Source organism: Castor canadensis, chromosome 11, assembly GCF_047511655.1.
Source record: "Castor canadensis chromosome 11, mCasCan1.hap1v2, whole genome shotgun sequence".
NCBI lineage: Eukaryota > Metazoa > Chordata > Mammalia > Rodentia > Castoridae > Castor > Castor canadensis.
The window spans coordinates 119,501,603-119,526,392 of NC_133396.1; the positions used below are offsets into that span (position 1 = coordinate 119,501,603).

At 43.3% G+C, this 24,790-nt stretch overlaps 1 protein-coding gene across 3 annotated transcripts in view; it reads right to left on the minus strand.

Annotated features, from left to right (window-relative positions):
- Positions 1-24,790, minus strand: part of Smyd2 (SET and MYND domain containing 2) — an 84,559-nt gene that overhangs the window by 40,442 nt on the left and 19,327 nt on the right. For 2 of the 3 annotated variants that reach the window (XM_074048340.1, XM_020186016.2), the window contains exons 3-10: positions 16,572-16,682; positions 14,163-14,223; positions 13,340-13,464; positions 8,505-8,572; positions 5,885-5,987; positions 2,776-2,886; positions 1,863-1,983; positions 657-831 (exon numbers count right to left, since the gene is read on the minus strand). In XM_074048340.1, coding sequence (XP_073904441.1) covers positions 657-831; positions 1,863-1,983; positions 2,776-2,886; positions 5,885-5,987; positions 8,505-8,572; positions 13,340-13,464; positions 14,163-14,223; positions 16,572-16,682 — 875 coding nt within the window. The remainder of the gene's footprint in view (positions 1-656; positions 832-1,862; positions 1,984-2,775; positions 2,887-5,884; positions 5,988-8,504; positions 8,573-13,339; positions 13,465-14,162; positions 14,224-16,571; positions 16,683-24,790) is intronic. The other variant, XM_020186017.2, reaches the window with a different exon arrangement.

Consider the following 24,790-nt stretch of genomic DNA (forward strand, 5'->3'; position numbering starts at 1 on the left):
GGGCAGACCCTGGACATTCATAAATAATGCCCAGGCCTTTGAGGAATCCTTGCAGCCTTGAAAAGTGTGGGCCGAGGCAGATGACAATGCCATACTTCCTCTATCACCCACTTTAAGGTTCAATAACCCCCTGGGGCAAGGCATTTTATTCAAACCTGGGGGAGGAGACATTAAATAATCACAGCTGACCCATTAGCCCCAAAGTTTCCCCATATGCAAACTGGGACTGCAATTTGAAAAGATGAAATAAGAGGACATTATGAATAGTGACAGAAGTGTTTTGAGACCAGCTTGTAAGTGTCATTTACCTTAGAAGGTATGGATGGCAAAAGCAGAAAACTAGGGGCTTTTACAACTACCTGTAATTAACTAGTGTGGATACTAGCCCTGGATGGGACCTAGAAGGAACCTTGCTCCAGGAACCCCCAGCATAACCTCAATTCGCCTTCTTAGGTGTCTCCTTGGGGTAGTAGAGGGAGCTTGCCTTGCTCAGCAGAGCAGCGCCTACCCTGGCATGTCCAGATGTGGGTGCAGAGAAGCAGCAGCCGTCTAGGCACGTTTGGACACGGGACAGGAAGATAACACACCTGGTGTGCACATTTCAAACCCGAAGTCCCATTCAGCGCTATGAGGATCAGAAGATCCATGGCAATCACCTGTATGGCTTAATGATCTTCTGTCCGTATCGCAGGGCTCCTTCCCAGTCCTGCATGTACAAGCACACGCCCATGGCCTGGTACATCATGTGCAGCATGTACACATTGGTATCCTCAAACACAGAGCTCATCTTCTCCTGGCTGAGCTCGCAGATCTCCAGCAGCTCACTAGGGGGTGCTGTGGCGTCAAGGAAATGACTGGCAGGCCCTTGCTGTTGAAGACTTCCCAGGCAGGGGTCAAGGAGTTATTGCCTCTGCTCTACCCATTGCCTTGCCCCCCCGGGAAAAGTAAATTATAGAAAGCCAAACTAAAATAAAAGGAATTATAATTTTTTTTTAATGAACTAGGAAAACCCGAAGTCCTTAAGTGCTACACAAGTGCTATATAAAACCTAAGAATTTTAGTTACAGAGTACAGATCCTCACTTCTGATGTAAATAAAGTTAATTAAAGTCACAGGTCCTCAGTCTTGTAATAAAAGTCCTTCCACCCTCCCTTCCTTCCTGCCACTGGGAATTGCACCCCAGCTACAACCCCAATCCTCAAAATTCTTATTTTTTTCTCCCTTAGGCAAGTGCTCTACCACTGAACTACATCCCCACACCTTCAAAATTCTTTTTTATGTTGCAAAACTTCGAGTCTTTCTGTAATTTCTTTTCACTGGTTTTAAGTTCTACCTTCTGGTATACAAATCCAATCCCTTTTCAAACCCCAAGAGAATGTCACAATGTATAAGAACATGTGTTCTTGTAGTAAGCAGAGCTGGGGTAAAACCCTAGATCTGCCACCACCAGCTGTGTCCCTTGGACAAGTTACAAGGTGAAGACTATGAACCTGCTTCCTCATTTGCTAAGTGGCAGCAGCCCCTACTCGGCACTATACAAGTATTGAGCAGTTGAGACAAGCTAGGTTCTTGGTACTAAGCCTGGTCAAAGTAAAGCATCTGATAAACGAGGGTCTTACAGCAAGTGTTGCAGTGTTCCACACATGGCACTCCTGACCAAACTAATCAACTAAGGAGAAATAACAGTGTCACAAAATGCTGAGTTGACACCAGATCATGGAGGTCAATCCATCTTCACACATTGGCCAGGAGGCATTCTTCCTTCAGAATTCAGAATGCTAGTCCATCCTGCTCTTGCTCCCTCCCCACTCTTGTCAGCAAGGGGTAGTAAAGTGTCTGGACTGTCAAGCCAGAAAGGATATATTTGTAGTGCTTGGCTCTCCGGAATTCCTCAATGACGTTGCGTGCATATCTGACCATGTCTCGGATGGCTTCTGCCTTTGGGGGATCATTGAGCTTCCGAATTTCCACCTTGGCCTTGTCCTAAGGGAAATGTCCACATGTGTGAGGCATCATCTCCTGTGGGAGCCTCTCAAACAATACACATTCCCCTGCAGACAAAGAGGCCTGCCCATTCTAAGGTTACAGCAGAGTAGAAGGAAATCACGCAGTAGATCTAAATGAAATCCAGAAATCTATCACCTTCTTACAAAACAAAAATATTAATATTCTAGTCAGTCTTTTCTAGGCAGCATACAATGAACGTGTTTATTATGGGCCACAATGAGGAGGGGTAACCGGTGCCAGAGAAAACTCCGGCAAGTCCAAACCTGATTCTCTGGTGTATTTTTCTCCCCTCTCTTTTGAATAATCATTTCTTTCCTTTTTATGGTACTGGAGTTTGATCCCTCGCATTTCCTAGGTAAGCACTCTACCACTTGACCTCCACCCGTTTGTTTTTGAGGTGGGGTCTCCATAACTTCACCAAGTGCCTCAATAACTTTGCTCAGGCTGACCTCAAACTCACGATTATCCTACTTCTACCTCCTGAGTAGGTGGGAGTAGAGGCATGTGCCATCACGCCTGGCTGAGCAATCTTTTTTTTTTTTTTTTTAAATAATAGGAATTTGGCAGATCCTTCTCTTATTTGTTCAGTGTACTGCTACAAGAAGCAGGTATGAACAGAGACTGGTGGAACTGGATTCTCTCTGGCTGTCTTTGTAAAGAGGTTAAAAGGGTCAAAATTCCCTGCCAACATGCCCAGCAAGCCAGGAGAACTCATCTGCAGCAGGGGTCCTGGACCTCACGGCAGCCTGTGCCCCTCCATGAACTGACCTTGTCTTTGGTGGTGCATTCCTGGCACTCACAAGTAAAGAAATAGGAGTCTCTTAACCGGTCATTCCTGTCTTCTGTTGGATACAGGAGGTCAATGTAGCTGGTGAACACCTAAGGGTCCACAGAGGTGAAGCTTCAGTCCACTGTAAGGAAACTCAGTCCCTGTCATTCTGTGGCTATACAAGTATCTGAGGCGACATTGCTGGGGCAGAGGGCAGGAGAGCCACCACTGAGGGCCGTGCTGTTTGTTTTAATGTACCGGCTGGGGGAGGGCAATACTGGAGACTGAACTCACAGCCTCTTCAACTCTGCCCCCAGTCCTTTGGCTTTCAGTTTGTTTTTCAGATGGGGTCACACAGTTTTTGCCCAGAGCAAGCCTTAGACTGAGATCCTCCTACCTGCACCCTCCAAGACACTGGGACTACAAATGTGCGTCACCACACCCAGCTTGTTTTTGAGACAGGGTCTTGCTAACTTCTGCCTGGGCTAGCCTTGGACAGCAGTCCTCCTATCTCCATCTCCCAGTAGCAAGGCACTTAGTTTCCCAAACTGAGCACCCACGTAATCAATCTCTGCTTCCTCATGGCGGAGAGAGTCAGAGTTCCTAACAGGAGAAACTGTAGGGTTGAAAAGATCCATCAGACATCCTTTTCCTCCCAAAAGAGAGTAGGTTGTCCATCTGTCTTTGGTCTCACAGACAGAAGCCAGGGCCTTTCTGGGCAAAGAGCAAACTCATGCTTGGGGTTAGGCCTGTTCTCTCTCTGCCTGGTCTTTATTTGGTCTCTTTTATTTCCAGCCTGGGATGGCTCAGGTGCTGATACTGCCGTCACCGTGGGTACACCCGGGAAGAGCATGACCACGCATATCCTACTACATTCAGCCTTTCGCCTGACGCTGGCTGGTAATGGAGCAAGAGGCAGAGCTCAGTAGCCTGGAGCAGCAGCTCTGAATGGCCCCAAAAGCCACTTCAGGAAAAAAGCACAGCTTCTAGAACACACACACTGTGATGGTCTTCCCAATGGGCAGTTCCTGATCCTGCTGGTCAGGGAATGTGGGAAGTCTTACCGTTGGGCTCACTGGGTTCTCCCGCCCTTGTTTCTTATCAGGGTCTGCAACTACAACTTGAAGCACGTGGGGAAGGCCAGCACTTAGATGTCCATTATGTACTCCTAGGGAAGGCACTGGCTGCTCAGCCCACATGATCAGACACACGCCTGCCTCAACAGATGGAGTCCACAAAGCCACCAGTGTTCCAGTCACTCCTGGGCAGCAAGTGTCAGCACAGGGCTCAGGACTGCTGCAGCCATGGTCTCCCCGGTCCAAAAGGCAGGACTGGGCATGTCATGGCTTGTTCTGACACTCGGGAATGGGTTCCTTCTCCTCTGGAAGGCAAGTAACCCAAAAAGCACTGACTTCCCAAAACCAAGGTCACCACATTAAGATCTGGGACAGCATGCCACCAAACAGAAACAGCAGCCAGCCCTGCTCTGCTACAAGCATGCAGTGAAAGCCAGCCTGACTTCTTTGAAATGACTCATGGATACAGTGCAACACAGAGAAGGTTCCAGAAGATGGCGACAAAGGCCACACTAACATCACTTCATGGCTCAAACTGCCACTGTCTCCCATCAACCCACAGGAGTGCTGGGATGATTCTATCCCGCTTGACTGTAACTGTCTGTTTTAACAAAGAGGCATCAGGACAATCTCTACAAGGCACTCAGAAACCTAATACTGGCTCCAAGTGGGATACCATAAAGGACACCTTGGGCTTGGGGCTGTACTTCAGGTGTGGACTAGTTAACGCCCTCCAGAGAAATGACATTCATCTCTGTGTGGGGGGAGGGGGTGCAGGCGTTGAACTCAGGCCACTCCACCAGTCCTTCAGTCCTTTTTGTATGTGTGTGATGAGTCAAGATAGGGTCTTGTGAATTATTTGCCCAGGCTGGATTCAAACCGTGATCCTCCTGATCTCTGCCTCCTGAGTAGCTAGGATTAGAGGCATGAGCCACCAGTGTCCAGCCTAAAGCATTCATCTTTTAGCATACTGAATAAGATTTAAAATTTTTAAAATATCCAGATATACACCTAAAAATAGCATTATAACTTAAACTGCAGTTGAACCCAAAATGTATGACTACAGTCCCTAAAAATGCATGTGTCTTGCTAAGAATTTGGGGGTTTTTCCCATTTTTTTAATGATTATTGTTATACTGAGGGTACATTGTGGCACTTACCAAAGTTCTTACAATGCATCATAGTTGAGTTCACCCCCTCCAGCATTCTCCTTTATCCCTCCTCCCCCCATTCCTGGAATAGTTTCAATAGGTCTTATTTTCCATTTGCATACACAAGTACATAATATTCCTACCATATTCACCCTTTCCATATAGGATTTACTTAAGAACACCAAGCATCCATGTAGCAATTCACCAGGTCAGGCTTCTTGAGGTGAGATGTCTTATGAGGAGGTCAAGCACTCACTGCACGGGGAAGAAAAGGGACTGGAGAGCAGATGATAAACACCTGGCTGTCTCCACATCCCTTAGTTAAGGAAGGAAGCTGATGATGCCTCTTGCCCAGACTGTCTCTACTTTCTCTATCAGATACACCCTTGGGCCACCTGAATTACATTCCTAAAAAGTGTACTGCAACCTGAAGTGCATATGCGGAACTCATATGATGTGAAATGCAGATGTCACTTGGAGTGGTGGCTCTTCAGCTACTGTTGGGTCACTTATTCTACTCTCTTTTAGGTAATACCTTTGCTGGAGGGTGACAGGAGGACAGGCACAAATTTCTGAATCAATTGTTTGACAATAGGGATAAAAGATTCCAAAGACAATCAAAATTTTCAATCTGGCCATTTTGGCAGTCTCCTTTCTCCATGCATCTCTTGAAATCTTTGTCAAAAATGTAACTTGAATGTAGTCTTTCCTGTTTCTTCTTGACTAAAGAAGGAAATGGCAAGGTCCAATGACAGCTCCAGTGAGGGATTTCAAGTCAGATCATTAACCAGAATCACTCACAACCAGTATTGGCAACTGATAACTGCACGGGTCTGTCTACAATGGCCTTTTACAGCAGCTTGAGCTCACTGAACACTCACCTCTTCTCCTGGGTAGATTTCCTGCACAGCTCTTACTTCTGCCAAGGTCCCCTTATAGGTCACAATGACATTGGGGCAACAGCTGTGATTCATCAATGCAACACTGTCAATCAGAAAACAAAACCCACTTTTGTGAATGGCATAGACAAGACAATTTAAGTGACTCACTGGCTACTTGCTTGCTGAGTTAGAGGAACTGAATTCTTGGAAGACATTTAAAAATATACGTAATAGGCTAGCTTAGGCTGTTCTAAGGGGCTGTTCTGCATATATTTATAATAATATCTAACAGTTAAACTTTAATCATATTGAAAAGTGTAATTCACAATTCAAAACAGTGTTATCTAAGCTAAAAACTAAACCACACAATAATAAAAACAATAAATGCCACAAATATTCCTTCCTGGTAGAAGCAGGACTCAAAGCCCAATACCTACAGCTAAGTAGGCTACAAGACAAATGGGTTGTCATTTGCAAGAGGCTTTTTGTGTAACCAGCTCATTTCTTGCGTATTTTCTTCAGATGTTGAGAAATGCTAGCTGCCTAAGCGAGGGAGAGCTTGTGATCCCCAGAGGGCCTTGGAAAAAGCCCGTTTGAGTCTCTCTGCACCTCAATTTCCTCATCTGGAAAATTGGGACATTATTGCTCCTGCTGCTCACTGTCTGCTTTTCAGGGACAGCGAAGAGGAGAGACAGAGAGAGAGAGAGAGATTCGCCTATGTGAGGTGCTTTGAGCTTTCTGATTATATCAAGGTCAAAGTTCTGAGAACAGAAATTTCTAAACTACAGGGAAAGAGTGCTTGATCTCTGAAAATGCTGCCTTTGAAATCACAATGCTGATATGATTTCAGCCCAAGGGGATTTTTTTCCCCAATTAAAACTGCCCAGAAACTGGGGCTCATGCTCCTGTGGGCACACACAGCCATATGTACCATTTCTCTGATGGCCAGTACCACCTGTCCGACCCTTCAGAGACCAGAACACCTCTCCCGCCTGCCCCAGACATACAAAAAAAGGAAAGGGGTTGAGAAGCCCAGAATGCACTACCCCAGGGTATTGTGTCCAAGTGGAGCTTACTAAAGTCTGAGTAAGTGTGTGGCTGACCTGCACCCAGTCTTGTGGTCTTGTCCTTGTCCCTGCACCCCACACACCCACCTTCCTGACAAGTGATGAGCAGGACCCAGGACATCTGCTAAACAAAGGTATAGAAAGGGTGCACATTAAAGGAAAAGCAGGCTTCTAAGCCATCTTGCAGAAGAAGGACTAGGTGACCCCATTTTTGATGGTGTCTTGGGTTTCTCTGCAAGGTCAGTGAGGAAATGCACTAAGGCAGAGAGCATGAAACAAATACCTTCTTGGGCTTGCCACTCTTCTTGGCCACCCCAGGTAACAGTGAGGTCTCAAACACCGCCACTTTTAAACTTTTAGTCTTTGTGACACCAGTACCTGAGAACAGAGGCACTGAAGAGTTTGTTTCAGTCCTGAGGTTGTAAAGAGGCGTCTTCTTCACAGGGCCCAATCCCCTTTCACTTCTTCCTTTTCCAAGGGCAAAAATTTAAAAGAACACCCCCCCAGATGCACTTCTGTCTTTACTAGGAATTCAAACTGCAGATGACTGTAGCCTGGCGAATTAGAATGTTACTTTCTGTCTCTCTGGTCAAGTAAGCCTGTGACAGCTGCTTATGAGATAGATCTGTAGATTCTCCTTTCTGATCCTGCTAGCACACTGAAGGTACAGCAATGAAACCACACACCAGGAGCAAGAGCATCTCCATGCCACCTGCATGGGTGCTGGGCGTTTCCCATGTGCACTTCAACAGAATACCACAGAACACCAAAGGCCCCGCAGGATGCATCCAACACCCTCCCTTCAGATGGAACTAATCTATAGTGTGGATTAACTCGGCATGCAGAAAGACTTCCCCGGGCCCATCTGTGAAACAGGGCTTGATTTTAGGGGACTGAATCATTTTTTGAAAGACCCATTTCAACAGGAAGACCAGGGTAAAATCATTCTTGGCACTCCATTAAAGTCAGAACTGGAAACATCTTCATTTGTCCACCAGCTAGCCTTTTGTGAATTACCTGAATATTACTAAAGTAGAGAAAAATCTCATCATTCTTTGAAATTTTTTTTGCTAGTTCAATACTTTAGCTTAGTCTCCCTCGAAATTGTGTTTCTGTACCAGTTTTTTTCAGAAAGGGCAGCTGGACGAGAAGCTCCTGTATTCTCTACACAAGCCCATGTCCAATTCTCAGTTAGCAATTAATGCTTCACTTGGAGCGTAAGAAGCCCAAAGATTTCCAGAGCCACAGACATGCAGAAAGCACATTACTCAGCGGGGCATGTGCTGCTCCTTCTCTGCACACTATCAGACGTTCTTTAATAACAGCTCTCTGCCTAGCAGGACTTAACAGCAACTGTTCTCTTAACTACTACCTTCGGATCCTTAAGTGTAGGGGAAATATTTTGAACTATGGAAGATTAAAAAGCTGTCTTAATTCACTTTGAGTTTCATGTCTGCCACATGCAGTTAGGTGGCTTATGTAAAAATAAAAAAAAAAATCAAATTAGTGTTAAATAAGTACCAAGAAAAGAAACGAAATCAAACTCAACCTACTCAGGAAATATCGCTGATCCCAAGTGAGAAAGTTCTTCATCTTCAATGGTGAAGCCATTGCAGTTCACCTGTAGTGAAAAGGGAGAAGGAGAGAAAAGACAAGCTAGAACTTCCCTCCAATGGAGGTTATTTCATTCCAACCTTTAACACATCAACTAGGATGATGTTCTTCTTTGGTGGTTTTAAAAGCTTTCTTGTGGCCATGACATCCTTTGTTCAAACAAAATTTACTCAGTAGTCCCATATGTAAACAGATAAGAGCAGAATTGTTAGGGTTGAACTCCCTGTTCATGTGGCCTACGTACTCAACTGCACATACTGGGCTGGAAATACTGGACTGAAGTTTGCATGTCTGCATGTGAGTCAGGCTACTTGGGGTCAGGATATCTGGAGTCTAATTCCAATGATGCCACAGTTCTTTTGTGTGTGATCGGGAGCCCACCGCCAAGTCCCTTCCCCTCAAGAAAGTAACCACTTAATTGAATGCCTATTTCAGAAGATAGGTGGTAAATATGAAAGCCCGTCTTCACTTAATCTAATGGCTGTCCCTTCCTTTGAGAGGCAGAGGATCCGAGGGCCTGAAGCTAAGAGATGGAGGCTGTGCCTTTCATGTCTTAGCTAAACCAACCGCTGGCCGCTTTCTCATCCTTCAAAAAGATTGTTGCATTAAAAGCATTCAGGGCAACGCTCACCATTCTGTAGGTCTCACCTAGGGCAGGTAGGCTGAAGGAAATGAGGACCACAGATGCCACCTCCTGTATTCTGTAAATTCATTCCTTCTACAGAGATTTGCTGAGAGGCCTTATGCAGGTTACAGGGCATAGAAAGATAATCAGGCCAGAATCTCCACCCTCTTAAGTATTCTGGGAGACGACCCCATGGGTACTCTTTATAAGTGTGTACAATCACAGAGCAGGAAGGAACTAGCTCTTCACTTGCTAAAAGATGAAGCAGGTCAGAAAGGAACGAAGGCTGGTCTGGTCACAAAACAGTCAGTGGCAAAGGCTGAAACTCCTTCTCGTGCCCTGACTTCACCCCATACTTGGAGATAATGCAACATCTTAGCCAAGAGACGAGCTTTGTAAAATGAGCATCACCGAGCCCTTACTGAAGCCAGGACAGTTTCACTCTGGCATTATTATAAAAACCCATCTTACCGATGTACAAACTAAGGCTCACAGCAAATTCAACGGTTAAATGACATGGTCAAGAACCCATTTACATAAAATTCAAGGGCCACTGGCAAAAGCTTGGAAATCTTGGTACAAACTGAAGTATAGGTCTTACTTACAGGAGAGATTGAGTGGGGGAGGGGAAAGAAAGAGAAGGGGCAAGAGGGACTATGATAGGTCTCACTTGCAGTATTTGAGAGAGAGACAGGAGGAAGAGGAAAGAGGGAGAGAAGAGAAATGGGAGATGGGAGGGCACTGTGGGTTAATAAAACAACCCCAAGGTCTTAGGTAATTCTGAATAGAAGACTTAGCATACTATTCTTTTGTGCCAACTCCAAACTCCAAGTATCCTTATCAATTCTGCCACTGGGACATGAACGAATGACCACCAAACAACATGAGGTAGGCGTAAGTTGGGACTCATTCATCAGCAAGACCTCTTGGCATATGAACTGTGTTCTGCCTTGCACCAGCTAGTACTGGGTGACCTATGTACAATCTTCTCCCACTGGCCACTACCCTGTCTCAGTGGTGCCTGGTACCCACAAAGGACAACATATATTTGAAAAATGAAAGAATAAATGTGAGAATTTAGCAAGAATTATCAAAACATATAGGGAAAGCTTGGAGGAGGAGTTCTTGCTCCATTGCTTTTCAACCCTCTCCCTTGCAGTGAGCCTGAATGGACCAAGCTGTGACTCCAGTTTCCTTCAGGCTTGACCATTCTCTGACCATCGGTCTCTTTACCCCTTCCCCATCCCCACTTTACTGTGAAAGAGGGTATATGCTTCTTCATAAGCAAAGGCTCCTATCTGCTTAAGTCTCATTAATGTTCCTTTTGGGAGGCAGTGATGGTGTTCAAGCCAAATTGCACAGCAATTTTCCTGCCAGCTTTCCCTCCCTTCAGAGATATCCCTAGAGAAGCAAAGAGAACTTGCACATTAAGAAAGATGCATGGGCCACTGTCCTCTTTTTCAAGTCAAATCAGGCATAAGTGCCTTGCTAAAGCTATTCTCATAATTAGCATTTAGACTAGATGTAGGCTGCACACCAAAAATACACTTGTCAACCATACATATGTTCCCAGCGATTAAAACACACCTCGATGCAGTTACCTTTGGCTGCCAGCTGCTGCTGGGCTGTGAGTTAACTCACAACAGCATCCTCAGAACCAGAAGGAGAAAAGGTCTCAGAGGTAAGATAGCAGGCACACTGTGGGGTTCAGGCAGAGCCAGAGGGTAGTATGGCAAGGGAACCATACTTTTCATTTTTGCTTTATAGTTTTCTTTGGAGCTACTGAATGCCCCTTTTTAAATTTACATATGAAAAGAATGCGTGTGTGTGTTTGTGTGTGCACATACAATGTGAGAATGGATGCTATAATTTGACCAATATAAAGTTTATAAAGCAATGAGTTATCTATAGTTACATATGTGTGTATTTATGTATCTATGTGAATAGAGGTTTTTTTTGGTGGCACTGGGATTTGAACTTAGGGCCTCACACTTGTTAGGCAGGCAGGCACTCCTACCACTTGAGCCACTCCACCAGCCCTTTTGTGTGTGTGTGAGATGGGTTTTTTCAAGATAGGATCTCGTGAACTATTTGCCAGGGCTGGCTTCAAACTGTGATCCTCCTGATCTCTGCCTCCTGAGTAGCTAGGGTTACAGGTGTGAGCCATCGATGCCTGGCTTGCATGTTTGTGTACATTTTTCTTAGACACACAAATGTGTTAGACTACTTGACTCCAAATTTCAAACTCTGACCCATTTTCATTACAAGTACACTTGCCTTGACTTTTGCTATGAAAATATAATCCCTTATCTACTACATCACCACAAAGAGAAATCCTATCAACAAGCAAGTTTACTATGTTAGAAGAAAAATTATCTTTTTTCACAGCTTAAGAAAAGACACATTCTATTTATTTCATCACTCTGTTTTCTCATATAACCACATCTACTTACTCGAAATATTTAAGAGAAGTCAATTCTTCAACTTTCCCCACCATCACCCAAATCCATCATCTTGGGATGCTCAGGAAAATATGGTGGGAAACAAGGACAATAAAAATCCAGAAGGTTTTTCATCACTTCTACCTTAACATTTGTAACTTGAACCCATTGATCCCATTAATCCTTTCACAAGGAACATCATTTTGTTCTGATCACGACAGTCACATAGCTGAAATATATCTACAGAAACAAAAAGTTTGTAAAAGATTCATGAACTATTAACAGGGGTTGTCTTGGGTTTGAGGTAGGCAAAAGTGAGGAAAGACCTCCTTCCTTATATGTGCAATCTTTAAAGTACGTGCTTTTTACATTTTTTTTCTTAATTTTTTTTTAAGTTATATGTGTCCAATACTTTAAAAAACCCATAAAATTATTAAGTGGGAAAAGCAAAATTTTTCCACAACCAACTGTGAACTTCCATGTAATCCATGTAACCTTTAACTATAAATGGGTATTTTCATATTACACATATGCTCATCCTGCTTTTTACACTTGATATTATATCTAACCAACATTTCCCCATGACTTTTGACAGTCACTGAAACATAACTTACAGAGGCTGTGTAACCTGCCGTCACCTGGTTATGTCATAATGTATTTAATCAAACTTCTGTTGTAGTCATTTACATTATTTCCTTTTTCCTCCTTCCCTCTTCTCTCCCCTCCCTCACTTTCTTTCCCGTTTTTAAAAGAACCCTGTAACAAATAATTTGCATGTAAATCTCTGCCCATGATTTTTGATTACTTCCTTCAGACAGATTTCTGAAAATGGAATGACTGGGTCAAACGGTACCTCAGTGATGTGTATTCTGTTATAAGACAAAATGTGTGTAAGTAACCCCCAAGGCTTTTTAATACATTTAGAGACTGAAGGTTCTAGCAGGGGATGGATCAGTATCCCAGTCCTTCCCTCTCTGGGAAGGTCACCTTCAATCAGATGCCCAGCTTGGGAAGGAAAATACACCGCTTTGGGAGGGAGAGAGAGGCAATGTGGCAAGAGCAGCCTGGTAAGAACAGGAAGACCATGTACCCCAGACAAAGTCCTGACCACAGTGCTCTTTCCTCTCTTGTCCTAACTGTGCTCCACGTTTAACTTTTCCAATGGCCTAATGTCCAGCTCTCTAATTACTTCCAACTTGCTCTTGTTTACAAACCTCTCTAATGTTTTACTATACCCGACTTCGGAAAACCTATGCTTCTCTAAAGATTCCTGAGCAACCATCAGGAAAGACTGCGGCACCTAGACACAGTGGGACCTCCCTCTGTCCTTCCTCAAACATACCTTCCTCTGGGGTATCTGTTAATACTGGGCTTTATCAGCATGGCCTTGGTAGGAGAAAAAAACCACTATGGAGAGAAGGACATTTATTTGTCAGGGTGCAAGACTTCAGAGAGGAAAAGTGAAGCTTAATGTAGGACTTTCACTTGGTCATTTCTTTGCAAAGAACATGTTCCAGAGAACCAAGGCAGTGACAGCTCCTTTGTTTCCAGGAAGCATTTGTGAGGCAGCCCCCAGAGAGGATCAACCCAGTGCCTTGATCTCATCACGGCACCCCGCAAGGCAATTTCACAGGTCACTGCATGTGTGCTGAGGGGAGAGACTCAGAAAGGGAAAGGCCAAAGTATTACCTTATGCTGGCATCATTACCTGTGCAAAGAGCACTATGAGGCTGTCATGGTTGGGGAATTCGAGGTGCTTGGAGTAGAACTGATGGAGGGCAGCGATGTCACTCTGAATCAAATCCTTCTTCTCATTGTCTAGCTTATCCAAATCTATGAATAAAAAATCCATTATTCACCCTGCAAAAAACACTGGATTACCAGCTATATCCTTTTCTCCCATAAATGACATTGAAGGGGTAGAAATCCAACATGTGGAACCCTCAGAGAATATGTGTTTCCCTATCACTTGGTCTAACTGACAAACATAACCCTAGAGAGAAAACAGCACATTATTCCTTTCTCTCTTCTTCCAACAATCTCAAGTCCCTCAGAACATGAAATTCCAATCATTAGCAATGAAGTCAGAATGAGAGGCAGTGACTGATAACCAGCCTCAGTCTGGTCAAGGGATCCCCAGCTGGTCCTGGGATCCATGTCATGATCAAGCAACTGGATAGTCCTGATTTAATGCCTTTTGGTAAGGACATCAGCTGTTTTCAGGACTGCAATTCAGCAAAGATCCAAAAATATTCAGCAGGCCAGGAGAGTCAGCAGGAGACGATTCACAATGCAGTAATTCATCTTGTGAGATCCTGCCTGTTCTCAATTATTTCCTAATAAACCTGTCAATTCCTGGGAGGGGAAAGTTAAAAGCATTCTCAAAATAGCACGAAGTCAAAATAACACTAATAATTAAAAAGTCACCATCCTTACCAAGTGGATATGGCACCCCTTCCTTTTCTCAGCCCTGCTACTCCACATTAAATGTGTGGCTAAAATAACTGCCCACTGATCATAGAAAGACTTACGTGATTCAAACTCCTTCACAGCTAACAATTTCTCTGAAGGTGTTCTTTCTGGGTGGATTTTCTAGTAATTGGGAAAGAAATCACACAGATAGAGATGTTAACCCCCAGTGTAAAAAAGCAGTGCTTTCACTTTTACATCCACATGAAGAAAAAGGCAACAATTTTCAAGGAAGAAAGCTACCCAAGGAGTCTGCCACTTGGGCTCTGAGAGTGTTTGCCCAGCATCCAAATCCGGAGAGCTCTTTTAAAAGACACTTGAAAAATTAAGTGTCTGCCACATTTCTGACACCCTGAAAATAATATGCACACAGTAGGTTCAGAAATGCTTATTATGGGAAAGAACAGGGCCAAAAAATAACTTTTTAGGGCCCTTACTTAAAAGGACTGAGTCTGCAGACAAACCATCCTATTTGTTATTTCTCCTTCTAAAAAGGAACAAAATCAACGCCCCACCCCCCTGCCATCCACTTTACACTTTCTTTAAGCACAGGCTAAAATGATTTCAAATTCTGTGTTTCAAAAAGAACACTTTTGGTTGTATCTATGAGCCCAGATTCACTTTAAACGTGTTGCAGGCTTTGTTCTAGACACCCCAAGAGGAGCTAACAATAGTAAACCTGCTAGGCTTTGAGAACATGAATAAACTTGGTGTTGACAAGAGTTCAAACGCAGAGCTCAGGAGCTGGCCTAAGGCCTGTCTTTGTAATCCGGCTATTCAATTTGGGGATACAGGTGGTCTTGCAGGGTGTTCTCACCTTCCTAGTTAACATGTTAAGCTTCCCCTTGGTAGTTTGGTAGTCTGTCTCCCCTAATCCTTTGCAAGCTACTAGAATACAAATGGTCTGGTTTTTTAATCACCAAGTCCTATAGAGATGAAAAGGTGGCCAGGTAACTTTTTATTTAATAGACTATTAGTAGTGGTAGTAATTATAATAAAAGTTGAATGAAGCTGGTGTAAACTCATCATAGCATTCAGACTACCCTCCTGGTGTCAAAACATTTCAATCATTCTTTTTCAGAGCAGCAATCTTCCATTCACAGGATGTACTTCTGTAAGATTAATAAGTTATTTTGCCCAGTGAAGTGTTTCATTCAAGAAAGCATAACAGCTTCTTCTTTATTCTCAACACCATCAGTAACTAGTAAGTCAGAGGAAAAGAAGAAAAGCCAGAAGAATGGTATCCTAATTCACTCAAGATATGCACAATTTGATACAATCTGATGGCTTATTTACCCTGACACTTCATCTAGTCACACCATTACCCTGTACTCTTTTTTGTCAACTACTGTTCATAAATTCAAAGATAACCGTTATTAAGGATCCAAAAGTTGGCCTCCTCCAGTGAAAATTCAGATCTTTTAATCAATTTCTGAATGCCCCTGATTACTATGAGCCAGCAACTCACTTTAGTAGCATCTGACCCAAGCTGAACACAGTGGGACAATGACCTCAGAGTTACACACCCAGCATCCTAATTTGGTCTAGGGACAGACACATACTAATCATTACAATCACACTGAACTTAAGGCTAAAACGTAGACAAATTGTAACTATGTGGGTGCTGGTAGGTAAATGGAAGAAGACAACAGTGGATGAAGTTCCAACATTTAGATATTTATAGCATAGAGGCCTTGCTACCAACTTCTCCATCAACAGGGACAGCAAGACCTCCATGGATGTATGCCTCCTAAGCCTCCCAGGCCTATTTCAATGGGTCACAAGGACAAAACCTATGGTGTTTTCCTACCCTCATTTTGAGTTTGGGCCTTCAGAGATTAAGTGTCCAATTCTCATGCAATCAGAAAAGCTAATCAAGCAAGGAGAAGGGAAAACAGTCAGTCTTTGAATAAAGTGTTGCTCGTGATTGACTGTCTCCTCTTCATTGGAGCATCTTTCTTCTTTCTTCCCCTCCCCTCTGCCTCAGCTTCTAATTTTCCACTCTCTCTTCTTTGTATGTGCTATCACCCTGGTTGTCTCTGCCACTTCTGACAGAGAGGAGAATACCACACAAGAAAGGAAGCATGGTAGCTCTCTCAGAAAGGAAAGGAGAAATCTTAAAGCTTCTTAGACCAGCCTGACCCCTAAGAAGCTGCAAATATTTCGATCAGGTTTTTCATGCCATTATGAGGTCATGGTTAAGTTTTTCTATGTAAACTAGTCTCAAAAAAGTAAAGCTTTGAACTTAATAGCCGAAGCTATGTTCCTGATCTGGGGCATGCAACACCCTGATTGCACAGTGCAGACAACAAGCCAACCTTGTGACTGTTCCCAAGCCATTCATATAATGCGACAGGAAACAGAGTCCAAGAAGGTTACCAAAGCATGATCAGCCTAAGCCAAATTACTGATTTTTCTGACCGTTAAAGAAATAAAATACAATGCAGTCAAACAGTATCACATGTCCTCACCTGTTTGGCCAGAATCCTTGCTGTTAGCCTTACAGTCTCTGAGGGATTCCAGTTTTCCCCAAAAACCACCATGGGAGAACACTCCAGTTTGTGCACAGGCCAATCTTCTTTCTGGGAAGATTTTTAAAAAATTACCAAAACACACACTGTGGAACAAAGTAGAAGAAAGGATGTAAGAAATCCCCCTAGTAAGGTCAAGTGAAATGTTTCCTTTTGGAAAATATGAGGATTCTCACAAAAGCTAGAAACAAAAACACCTTTCAAGATAGATATAATTGTATAACCTTGACTCAGGCCTGGTCAAGGTAGCTGGATGAGAAAATCTGCTTTGTGTTTTTTCAGCAAGCAGCCCAGTTATTCCAAACAACATGTATACCCTTCCATTATCTGTGTAAGCTGTCAGACTGCAGGGCAGGGATGGGGTACTGGCCACTGATTTGGTTCTGCTCCTGTACGGTCCTGTTCTGACTCTTCTCACATCAGGGCAGTAACTGACAGGTGGCTTACACAGATTACAAAAAGAAAAGAAGAAACACAAATGAGGACTTTGTCAAGGGCCCTCAAAATGTCTGGCAATGGCAACTATTAAGAATACATGAAAAAGAATTTCTCATATTCATTTGATAACACCCTCCCCCCAAAAAATGTGGGTTTTTTGTTTGTTTGTTTTTTGTCATATCTTTAATCTTTTCTGTTCCAGGTAGAGGGTTAAAGGGCTGTTTTCATTACTGGAAGGGTACTGATGTGATCCACTGAGATGGAAAAGGTAAAGGGAAGAGGACACAATGGTGTTTTAAAGACCAAAAAAGAAGAAAAGAAGAGGGAGTAAATGATGATGCCAAGACTGGTGATAGGTATAATGTGAAGTGACCAAATATTGATCTGATATTGCAAAGGTCATAACTGACTTTGATTTAAAACAAAACAACAAAAACCCTATAGTTTTGGTGGAGTGATGAGGTGAGAAGCTGCTGGGAGTGGATTCACAAGAGAATGGGAGGAAATGTGAAATAGGTGAAGGCTTACAGGGATGAGGGGTTGAGGGGATTTGCTTTTTAGATGGGAAATCAGAACATGTTCACTGACAGCCCTCAGACACTCTCTTGCACACAATGGAATGGCTACTATCCTGTTCTGCCCTCAGCCTTCCCCAGCTCAGAAAATGGTAAGTCTGTTCTTTCAGATGCCCAGGCCAGAAGCCTGGAGTCTCCTGAAGCCCGTGTACTTATTCACACGTCACATCTGCTCTTTGATGCTCCTTCCTTTCTGCCCTTAGAACATATCTAGAGTCTGACACCTTTTTGCCACCCTGACCCTTTTACCCTGTAGCAGTCCTGACACCACTCACCAAGATTACTTCCACTGCCTTCTAACCAATGCCTGCTTCTGCCCATGGCCCCCACAGACAACGACAGGGCCAGAGGGATCCTGTTACACAAAACTGAGCGCAGAAACTTTAATGGCTTCTCAGCTCAGACATAAGGTGAAGTCCTAAAGATGACCTGTGAGGCCACAGGGAAAGGTGTTCCCACTACCACTCCAACTCCATCATCTTCCCACCCCCACTCTCCCCTGCTTCTTTCTGGCCACAACAGTGTCCTTGCTGTCAGACCTTGTACTTGCACTGTTTCCTGTCTATCACTGTCTTCTTCAAACTTTTCACATGGCTCCCTCCCTCCTTCTGCTCTACACACCTCTACTCCTCCAATGTCACCTTCTCAAGCCACCTGCTATGATGACCCTGCCAAAAACAGCCCTTTCCCAATCACTCTCCCTTACCTTGCTTTCTGCTGCTTCTTAGTACTTCTCAAAATCTGATACTAGACATATGGGTTAGCTACTTGGTTTAATACCTGTCTTCCCCCATTAAAACAAAGGAACTTAGTCTGTTGTGTTCATGGCTGTGACCCCAAGATGTACACCTGTGCCTGGTGTTTAGTAGGCCCTCAGTAGAGTTGTTGAGAGAATGAAGATGTCTCCCTGCTCTTTCCTTCACCTCAATCCAGAGAAGGAAAAACACCCACTGCTAACGACTTAGTGTGGAACCTGGCACAACTGTCTGGGTCAAGTTCTGTGCCAAGATGTTCTGCAGAGTTAAATAACGCCATGCCGAATATAACTGAGAGCAGGGAGAGAAAGAAATGACAAGATATGCCCAAGGGAGCAGAGGATCTGTTTTCAGCCAGAGCCTAAAACGAGAGCATAGGGATGAGGCAATGAGATGGGAACAGGTGGGTCTAGCTCCCTATAGACAAGAGACTTCCTCCCAGCTGTAAGCAAAGAGGAAAGGACAAAGAAGGCCTGGGACACCTAAGGGAAAGGCAGACCACCAGCTGGGACAGGAGGGCAGTTAACAACTCCAGGCAAGTGCCCACCATGAACCCAGGAACTCTGTCTAATGGAGACACCATCTCTGTCCTCAGGGCCTGTAAACTGCTGTTTTTCTGAACTGTGGGTGGCATTTTGGTGTTTACCAACAATGAACTTCTGGGAGAAAGAAGTTAAACATTAACATTTATGAGTGTCATTAATTATTGGTATAATTAATTTTAAATTAATGTTAATATAAATACTGATGTTTATGATGTAAATGTCATGGGAGGGGAGAGATGCTCTTCAACAAATGCTCTGGGAGAGAAGGAGAATGCTATGCAGTCAGAAGGGCCTCTGGCCCAGGACTCAGGAGACTTGAATGTCCTGTCCACTCTGCAGCAAAGCAGTTATGTGATATCACACAGCCTCTTAATCCCTTTTTGCCCGTCTCCGTGGCTGTAAATAACATGATCCCTACGTTAATTAACGGTCCAGAAATTGAGGGCTGGATTATATACACCTTCCAACAGTGATACTTAGACAAAAGCTTGAAGACTACTAGCAGACGTGGAACTTTTAAATTGTGATCATCAGGCATTCATGCAAACACAAAGGATCCTTGCAAGGGTTCCATCAACTAACCCACAGGAAACACTTCAAATAGTGCAACCTCAACAAACACTGGTAATGATTCAGTTGTTGGTTCACTCAGTACAGGTGCTGCCACTGACCTCAGAGGCATGGATGGAGGACAAACTTCAAGCAATTCAAGACCATGTCAGAGCACAAGGGTAAAAGTAAGAGCACCTATAATTAGATACAGTCCCCCACACACAGTTAAACCAGAGATCTGGATAAATTCCAGGAAATGCAGAATCATGTAAGTTACACCAAGGGAGATTTACCATAATAATAATGTCTCATTTCCCTTTTGAAGGTGATGAGAGAGATGGACTAAAGGAAGAAGGACAGACTGCATCACAATTGCACTGCTCAGCTCTAATTCTTAAAGAAAAAAGGAGAGGGGGAGGGACAACATCTGGTACAAGTATCAGCTAGGTTTTGAGCATGTTGTTCTGTTTGTAGTGCTGAGATGTAACCCGTGGTGACCTGGTGCATGACAGGCAAGCGCTCTACCACTGAGCAACAGCCTCTAGCCTCCTTAAGCATTTTGATACACTTCTTCTACCATAGTGATGATCCATAGATCTCGGAGAACCTGACAGAAGCAACCTGTCCAAATAGTGCACATAAGAAATTATCAACAACTACACTAGGCAGGATTTTTTTGCCCCCACCCCAAAAAAAACAGGCTAACCAGATGAGTAAGAATTGATTTTATTAACTGTTTTGTTTTCTAATACTGGTGGTTTTGTTGAACATGGAGGTTTTGCAACTCCTTTTGCCTTTTAAAACATCTTTTGTTTTCCTAAAATGTTTTTTTCCTAAAACTACTGTTTTTCTTCAAAGTTCTTTCAAGCTATTACTTCTGCTAGATAAAATTTTATATAAACTAGGACCCATTTTCCAGAAAAATAACATACATATACAGAAAGGATTCAGAAAGATATGAACCAAAGCAGCTGTTACTAGTGGCGTTCTCTCAAGGGATAAAATACCCTCTCTGTTCTTTTAGTCTGCACTTTCCGATTTTTCTATAATGAGCACCAACTGCTGTAATAAACTTAAGCAACCAAATCTATACAAAATTAAGATATGGCATTTTTTTGTACTGATGCTTCATTTTTAGATAAGGCAGTTAACTGCTGTGCATGACTTTCTTTCATTTTTCTGCACAAACAATATCACTTCAAGATATATAAAGAGTTGCAAAATTGTTTCATGTTGCACCAGCATTTCCAACACTGAAAGAAAGGAGAGATCCTGATGGTATCCTGTTTTCTGCTGAGCAAATGATATTGTCTTCTTGGATAAGACAGTTGAATTTTCATCATGAAGCCTTCTTAGAATTCTAACTCTAGCATTGGATATTTCTATTGTTCTAATGGTGCTTTCAAAACTAACATGTAGTCTACTTGCACACATGCATGTCATTTCTTAAAATGTGGAAGAGCAAGAAAATGCCACTGGATTTCTGCTTTGTACTGCCATTTATTTTTGAGAGGAAGAGTGCAAAAGAAGTCAGGTGGACACGGGCTATCTTATACAAAAAGGACAACTGTTGTTGAGCCACCATCCCTAGGGTGTGGACTGTGTTTTGAACTCCCAAAAAGGAAGTGATGGTATTTAATCAGTCATCCACACACATTTCTTCCCCCTGGTCATGCTGAACATTTAGAAAAAAGAGAGGGCTGGTAGAGTGGCTCAAGTGGTAGAGCACCTGCTTAGCAAGTTCAAAACCCAGTACTACCAGAAAAAAAAAAAAAAAAAACAGTACTCTAGAAAAAAGAGAAACCCAGGTTTAGGATGCCCTCCATGGCTGGGTGAAGAGACTACCGTGAGCCCAGCCAGGACTGAACCTAAGACTCTGGCCCCATTCACTAATCACCCATAACAACGACAGGGTCCCACAAGCGTTGATTAAACATTTCCAACACTTCAATTATATCTTTTGCTACATGTTCCTCACACGCTTTTTTGAGGACATGCCCCTCGCTACTTTCAAAAGCATACTTATAATCTATCACTTCCCCTTATAAAACAGACTTTTTTCTCTACATTTCAGGTTAAGAAATATCCACCAGACTGTTCTACTGCATAATGATTATCCTGTACAAAAACTTCTTAGCTGGGTACTAGCTCATGCTTATAATCCTAGCCACTTGGGAGGCAGAGATCAGGAGGATTTGGGGTTCAAGGCCAACCCTGAGTAAAAAGTTCATGAGACTCCCATCTCAACCAATAAAAGCTGGGTGTGATGGTGCACACCTGTCATCCCAGCTACAGAGGAAGCATAAATTAGAGGATGGTGGTTCAGGCTGCCTGGGCATGAATGAGAGACCCCATTTGAAAAAGAACTAAAGCAAAAGGGCTGGAAGTGTGGCTCAAGTGGTAGAGCTCCTACTTAGCAAGTGTGAGGCTCTGAGTTTAAACCCACCAAAAAAAAAAAAAAAACCCACAAAACCATCTTTCTAAAACTATTCTCCTTGAACATGTCATGGTATAATTTAATAAAGAAGTCTGAGTGAGTAGTATACTCAGGTTTCCAGGCACATTTATAAAAATAAATATAGTTCATTAAAACATACAGGTTGCAAAATAATAAGCCTAACTAAAAAGGAATTTCTTTGTCTTTTTTATTTCCTCCTCATACCTTTTCATGATCATCAATTAAAACCTTTCCTCTGGCGCCATCCTACTGAGTCAAGTGAACTAAGAGAAAAGTAAATGGGACAAGATAAAAACCAACCACAGTAAATAAAGCAAAATCCTAAAGCACTGTGGGCAGAGGAAAGCTGGGGAGGACACACACAGTGAGTGGAATCCCCAAAGACACCTTATTACATGAAAAGAGGAGACCCCAGGAAGGATGTGTGCCTTTGCACTCCTGGGGAGGTTTCTAGCCACTACATTATCAATGGACACAGCTCCGCCCTTCCACATCCACTGAAAGCTTTCTCCTTCTCTGATACATCCCCACAGTGCCTCCATTGCTGGAAGGCCCATAGGACTCCCATAGGCACTGGTGTCAAATGGTAAAAGCTTTCCCTGACAGTGTGTCAGATGTCACCCCAATTCTGCCGTTGATGACTTTGGGCAGGTCACTTGACTGCTTTGGGCACCACTACATTCTTATCTACTGACAAGTTGAACCAGACAACCTCCAGTCTAACTCCATTTGCTGTGGGACATTGTCCATCTACAGACTCCAGGTGGGTGGGGTCAAGGAGCAGCAGAGCCAAGCTTTCTTCAGTGGACAATCTTTCAATTGCCTTCCTCATCACTGTTCCTGGTTTTGGTGCCACATTTTATCCTTCCATAGGGCCTCCACTTTAAGCCCATCTAAGCAACTTCTCAGTAGGGCCCCCGAATACATTTTCATCTGGAGCAAATGCCCCATCTCTAAAGAACATCTAGAAGTGCTTAACTTACATGTACAAGTTGTCAAACCATGTAGTTCCTAAGACGTGCTGGGCTCTACACTTTCCACAACCAGTCAAAGTATGATCTCTCCTCTTGCAATGATTTCCTGAGTGAAGCCCTTGTACTTCCTTCCATTTCTAGTCTTTTCCTTTACACTACTCTACTTCATTATAACACACTGCCCCACACTTACTCAGTTCTTCAGTTCTAAAGATTGAAAAACCTTAATGACCATTAGTCTCTTCCCTCAGCAACAGGAAAGAGATGAAAAAAAAAATGAAACTGACAGGAATGTCACCTTTACAAACAAAGGCTTTGAGAGGTGTGTCATCACTTGCACCTAGAAGGGTACTCTGATCACTAGATTCTTAGAAGCACAAGAAAAACAGAGCTGCAAAGCACTTCCCAGGGCACAGGGTACATGGCCTAGGAACTGAGCAACAAGACGGAAGGAAAACTGTCCATCAGGAGGATATCTTGGCCTGCCACCTCTGAATATTACGGTCCCACTAGTCTGTCCTCCATCCCAGGGTTCCTAGCTACTATGATGTGACCACCCATGCAGTCTTCAGGGGAACAGCATGCAGGCTGTCAAAGTATACTATAAAGCAATAAAAAGTTGGGGTTAAGTAAGTCTCCCCCAAAGAAGAGATCCCTCACTGCATGCTCCAGAGTCCACAAACATGGAGAACTAGTGCCTCAGGAACCATAATGGGCGCCTTGACATCCCAACTTGGACTAGGACAGTTCATCCAGGTATTGCCATATAGTGAGACCTAATGAAACAGAGTTTAGCAGTGGGAAGGAGACCCAGAGGCCATGACTCCTGAGATTTTATATTAATGAACTCTCAGAGGAGTTCAGACTCATTTTGCAATAAGCATGACTCACCCAACGTACAGCATTAGTGCCCTTGATTCTTAGGAGCCAGCCGTTCTCTTGAGTTAGAAACCAAGCCCCTTAAATCAAAAGTATGTTGGCTTTTTTCTTTGCATAAAGCTAAGCTTCAGTACAGCCTCAATTTTACAAATTCAACTTTACTTGTGAACTCCAATATTATTGCTTATATAACCCCTCATGTCTGTTCAGAACATCAGTTTATATACAACTTTCATTTCTTTTGTATTACTTGGTTCCTATAACTCATCAAGATGGAAACCCAGTCCTCGGTTTACATTTAAAGGAAGTGCAACTCTGTGACCTGTCATGCTCACAGAGTTAGGAATTAGGAGCTCTAGAACCTGCTCCTTGGCCATTTCCTCTTACCGTTCTGTGTTCTTTTATCTGGACTGTATGTGATTTGCTATGTTTGCATCTCTAAAGAACATCTAGAAGTGCTTGACTTACATGTACAAGTTGTCAAACCATGTATTTCCTAAGACCTGCTGGGCTCTACACTTTCCACAACCAGTCTAAGTATGATCTCTCTTCTTGCAAAGAAGACACACTCCCTGAAACTCAACACAAGCCATATTGCTGTTCTGTCACATGGGCCAAGTATCTCTGGAAACCTGCCATGGCAGGCAAAGGGACTGTGCACATGGTCTTCAGAGCTAAGGGAGGTTGAAATTCCCAAGTCAATGCTTTTGTATGTGCTTCACTCTGGCAAGGGGCCACTGTCACTGGAGCTCTGCTGACAAATCAGACACAGGACTTAGCAATCACTCCCACTGTTCCCACTGTGCTTTGAGGCCAAGAGCACAGCAAGGTGAGAAGGTAATCAAAAGTGGACAGGAGGTGGGGTTTGGGAAGGTTGAGGGTACATAACACTGGGTATAAGAAGAACATAACAAAGAGGTCCAGATACAAAGAAAAATCTTTCTTGCCACTTAGAGCCATACTTTAACAGCATCAGCATTTTC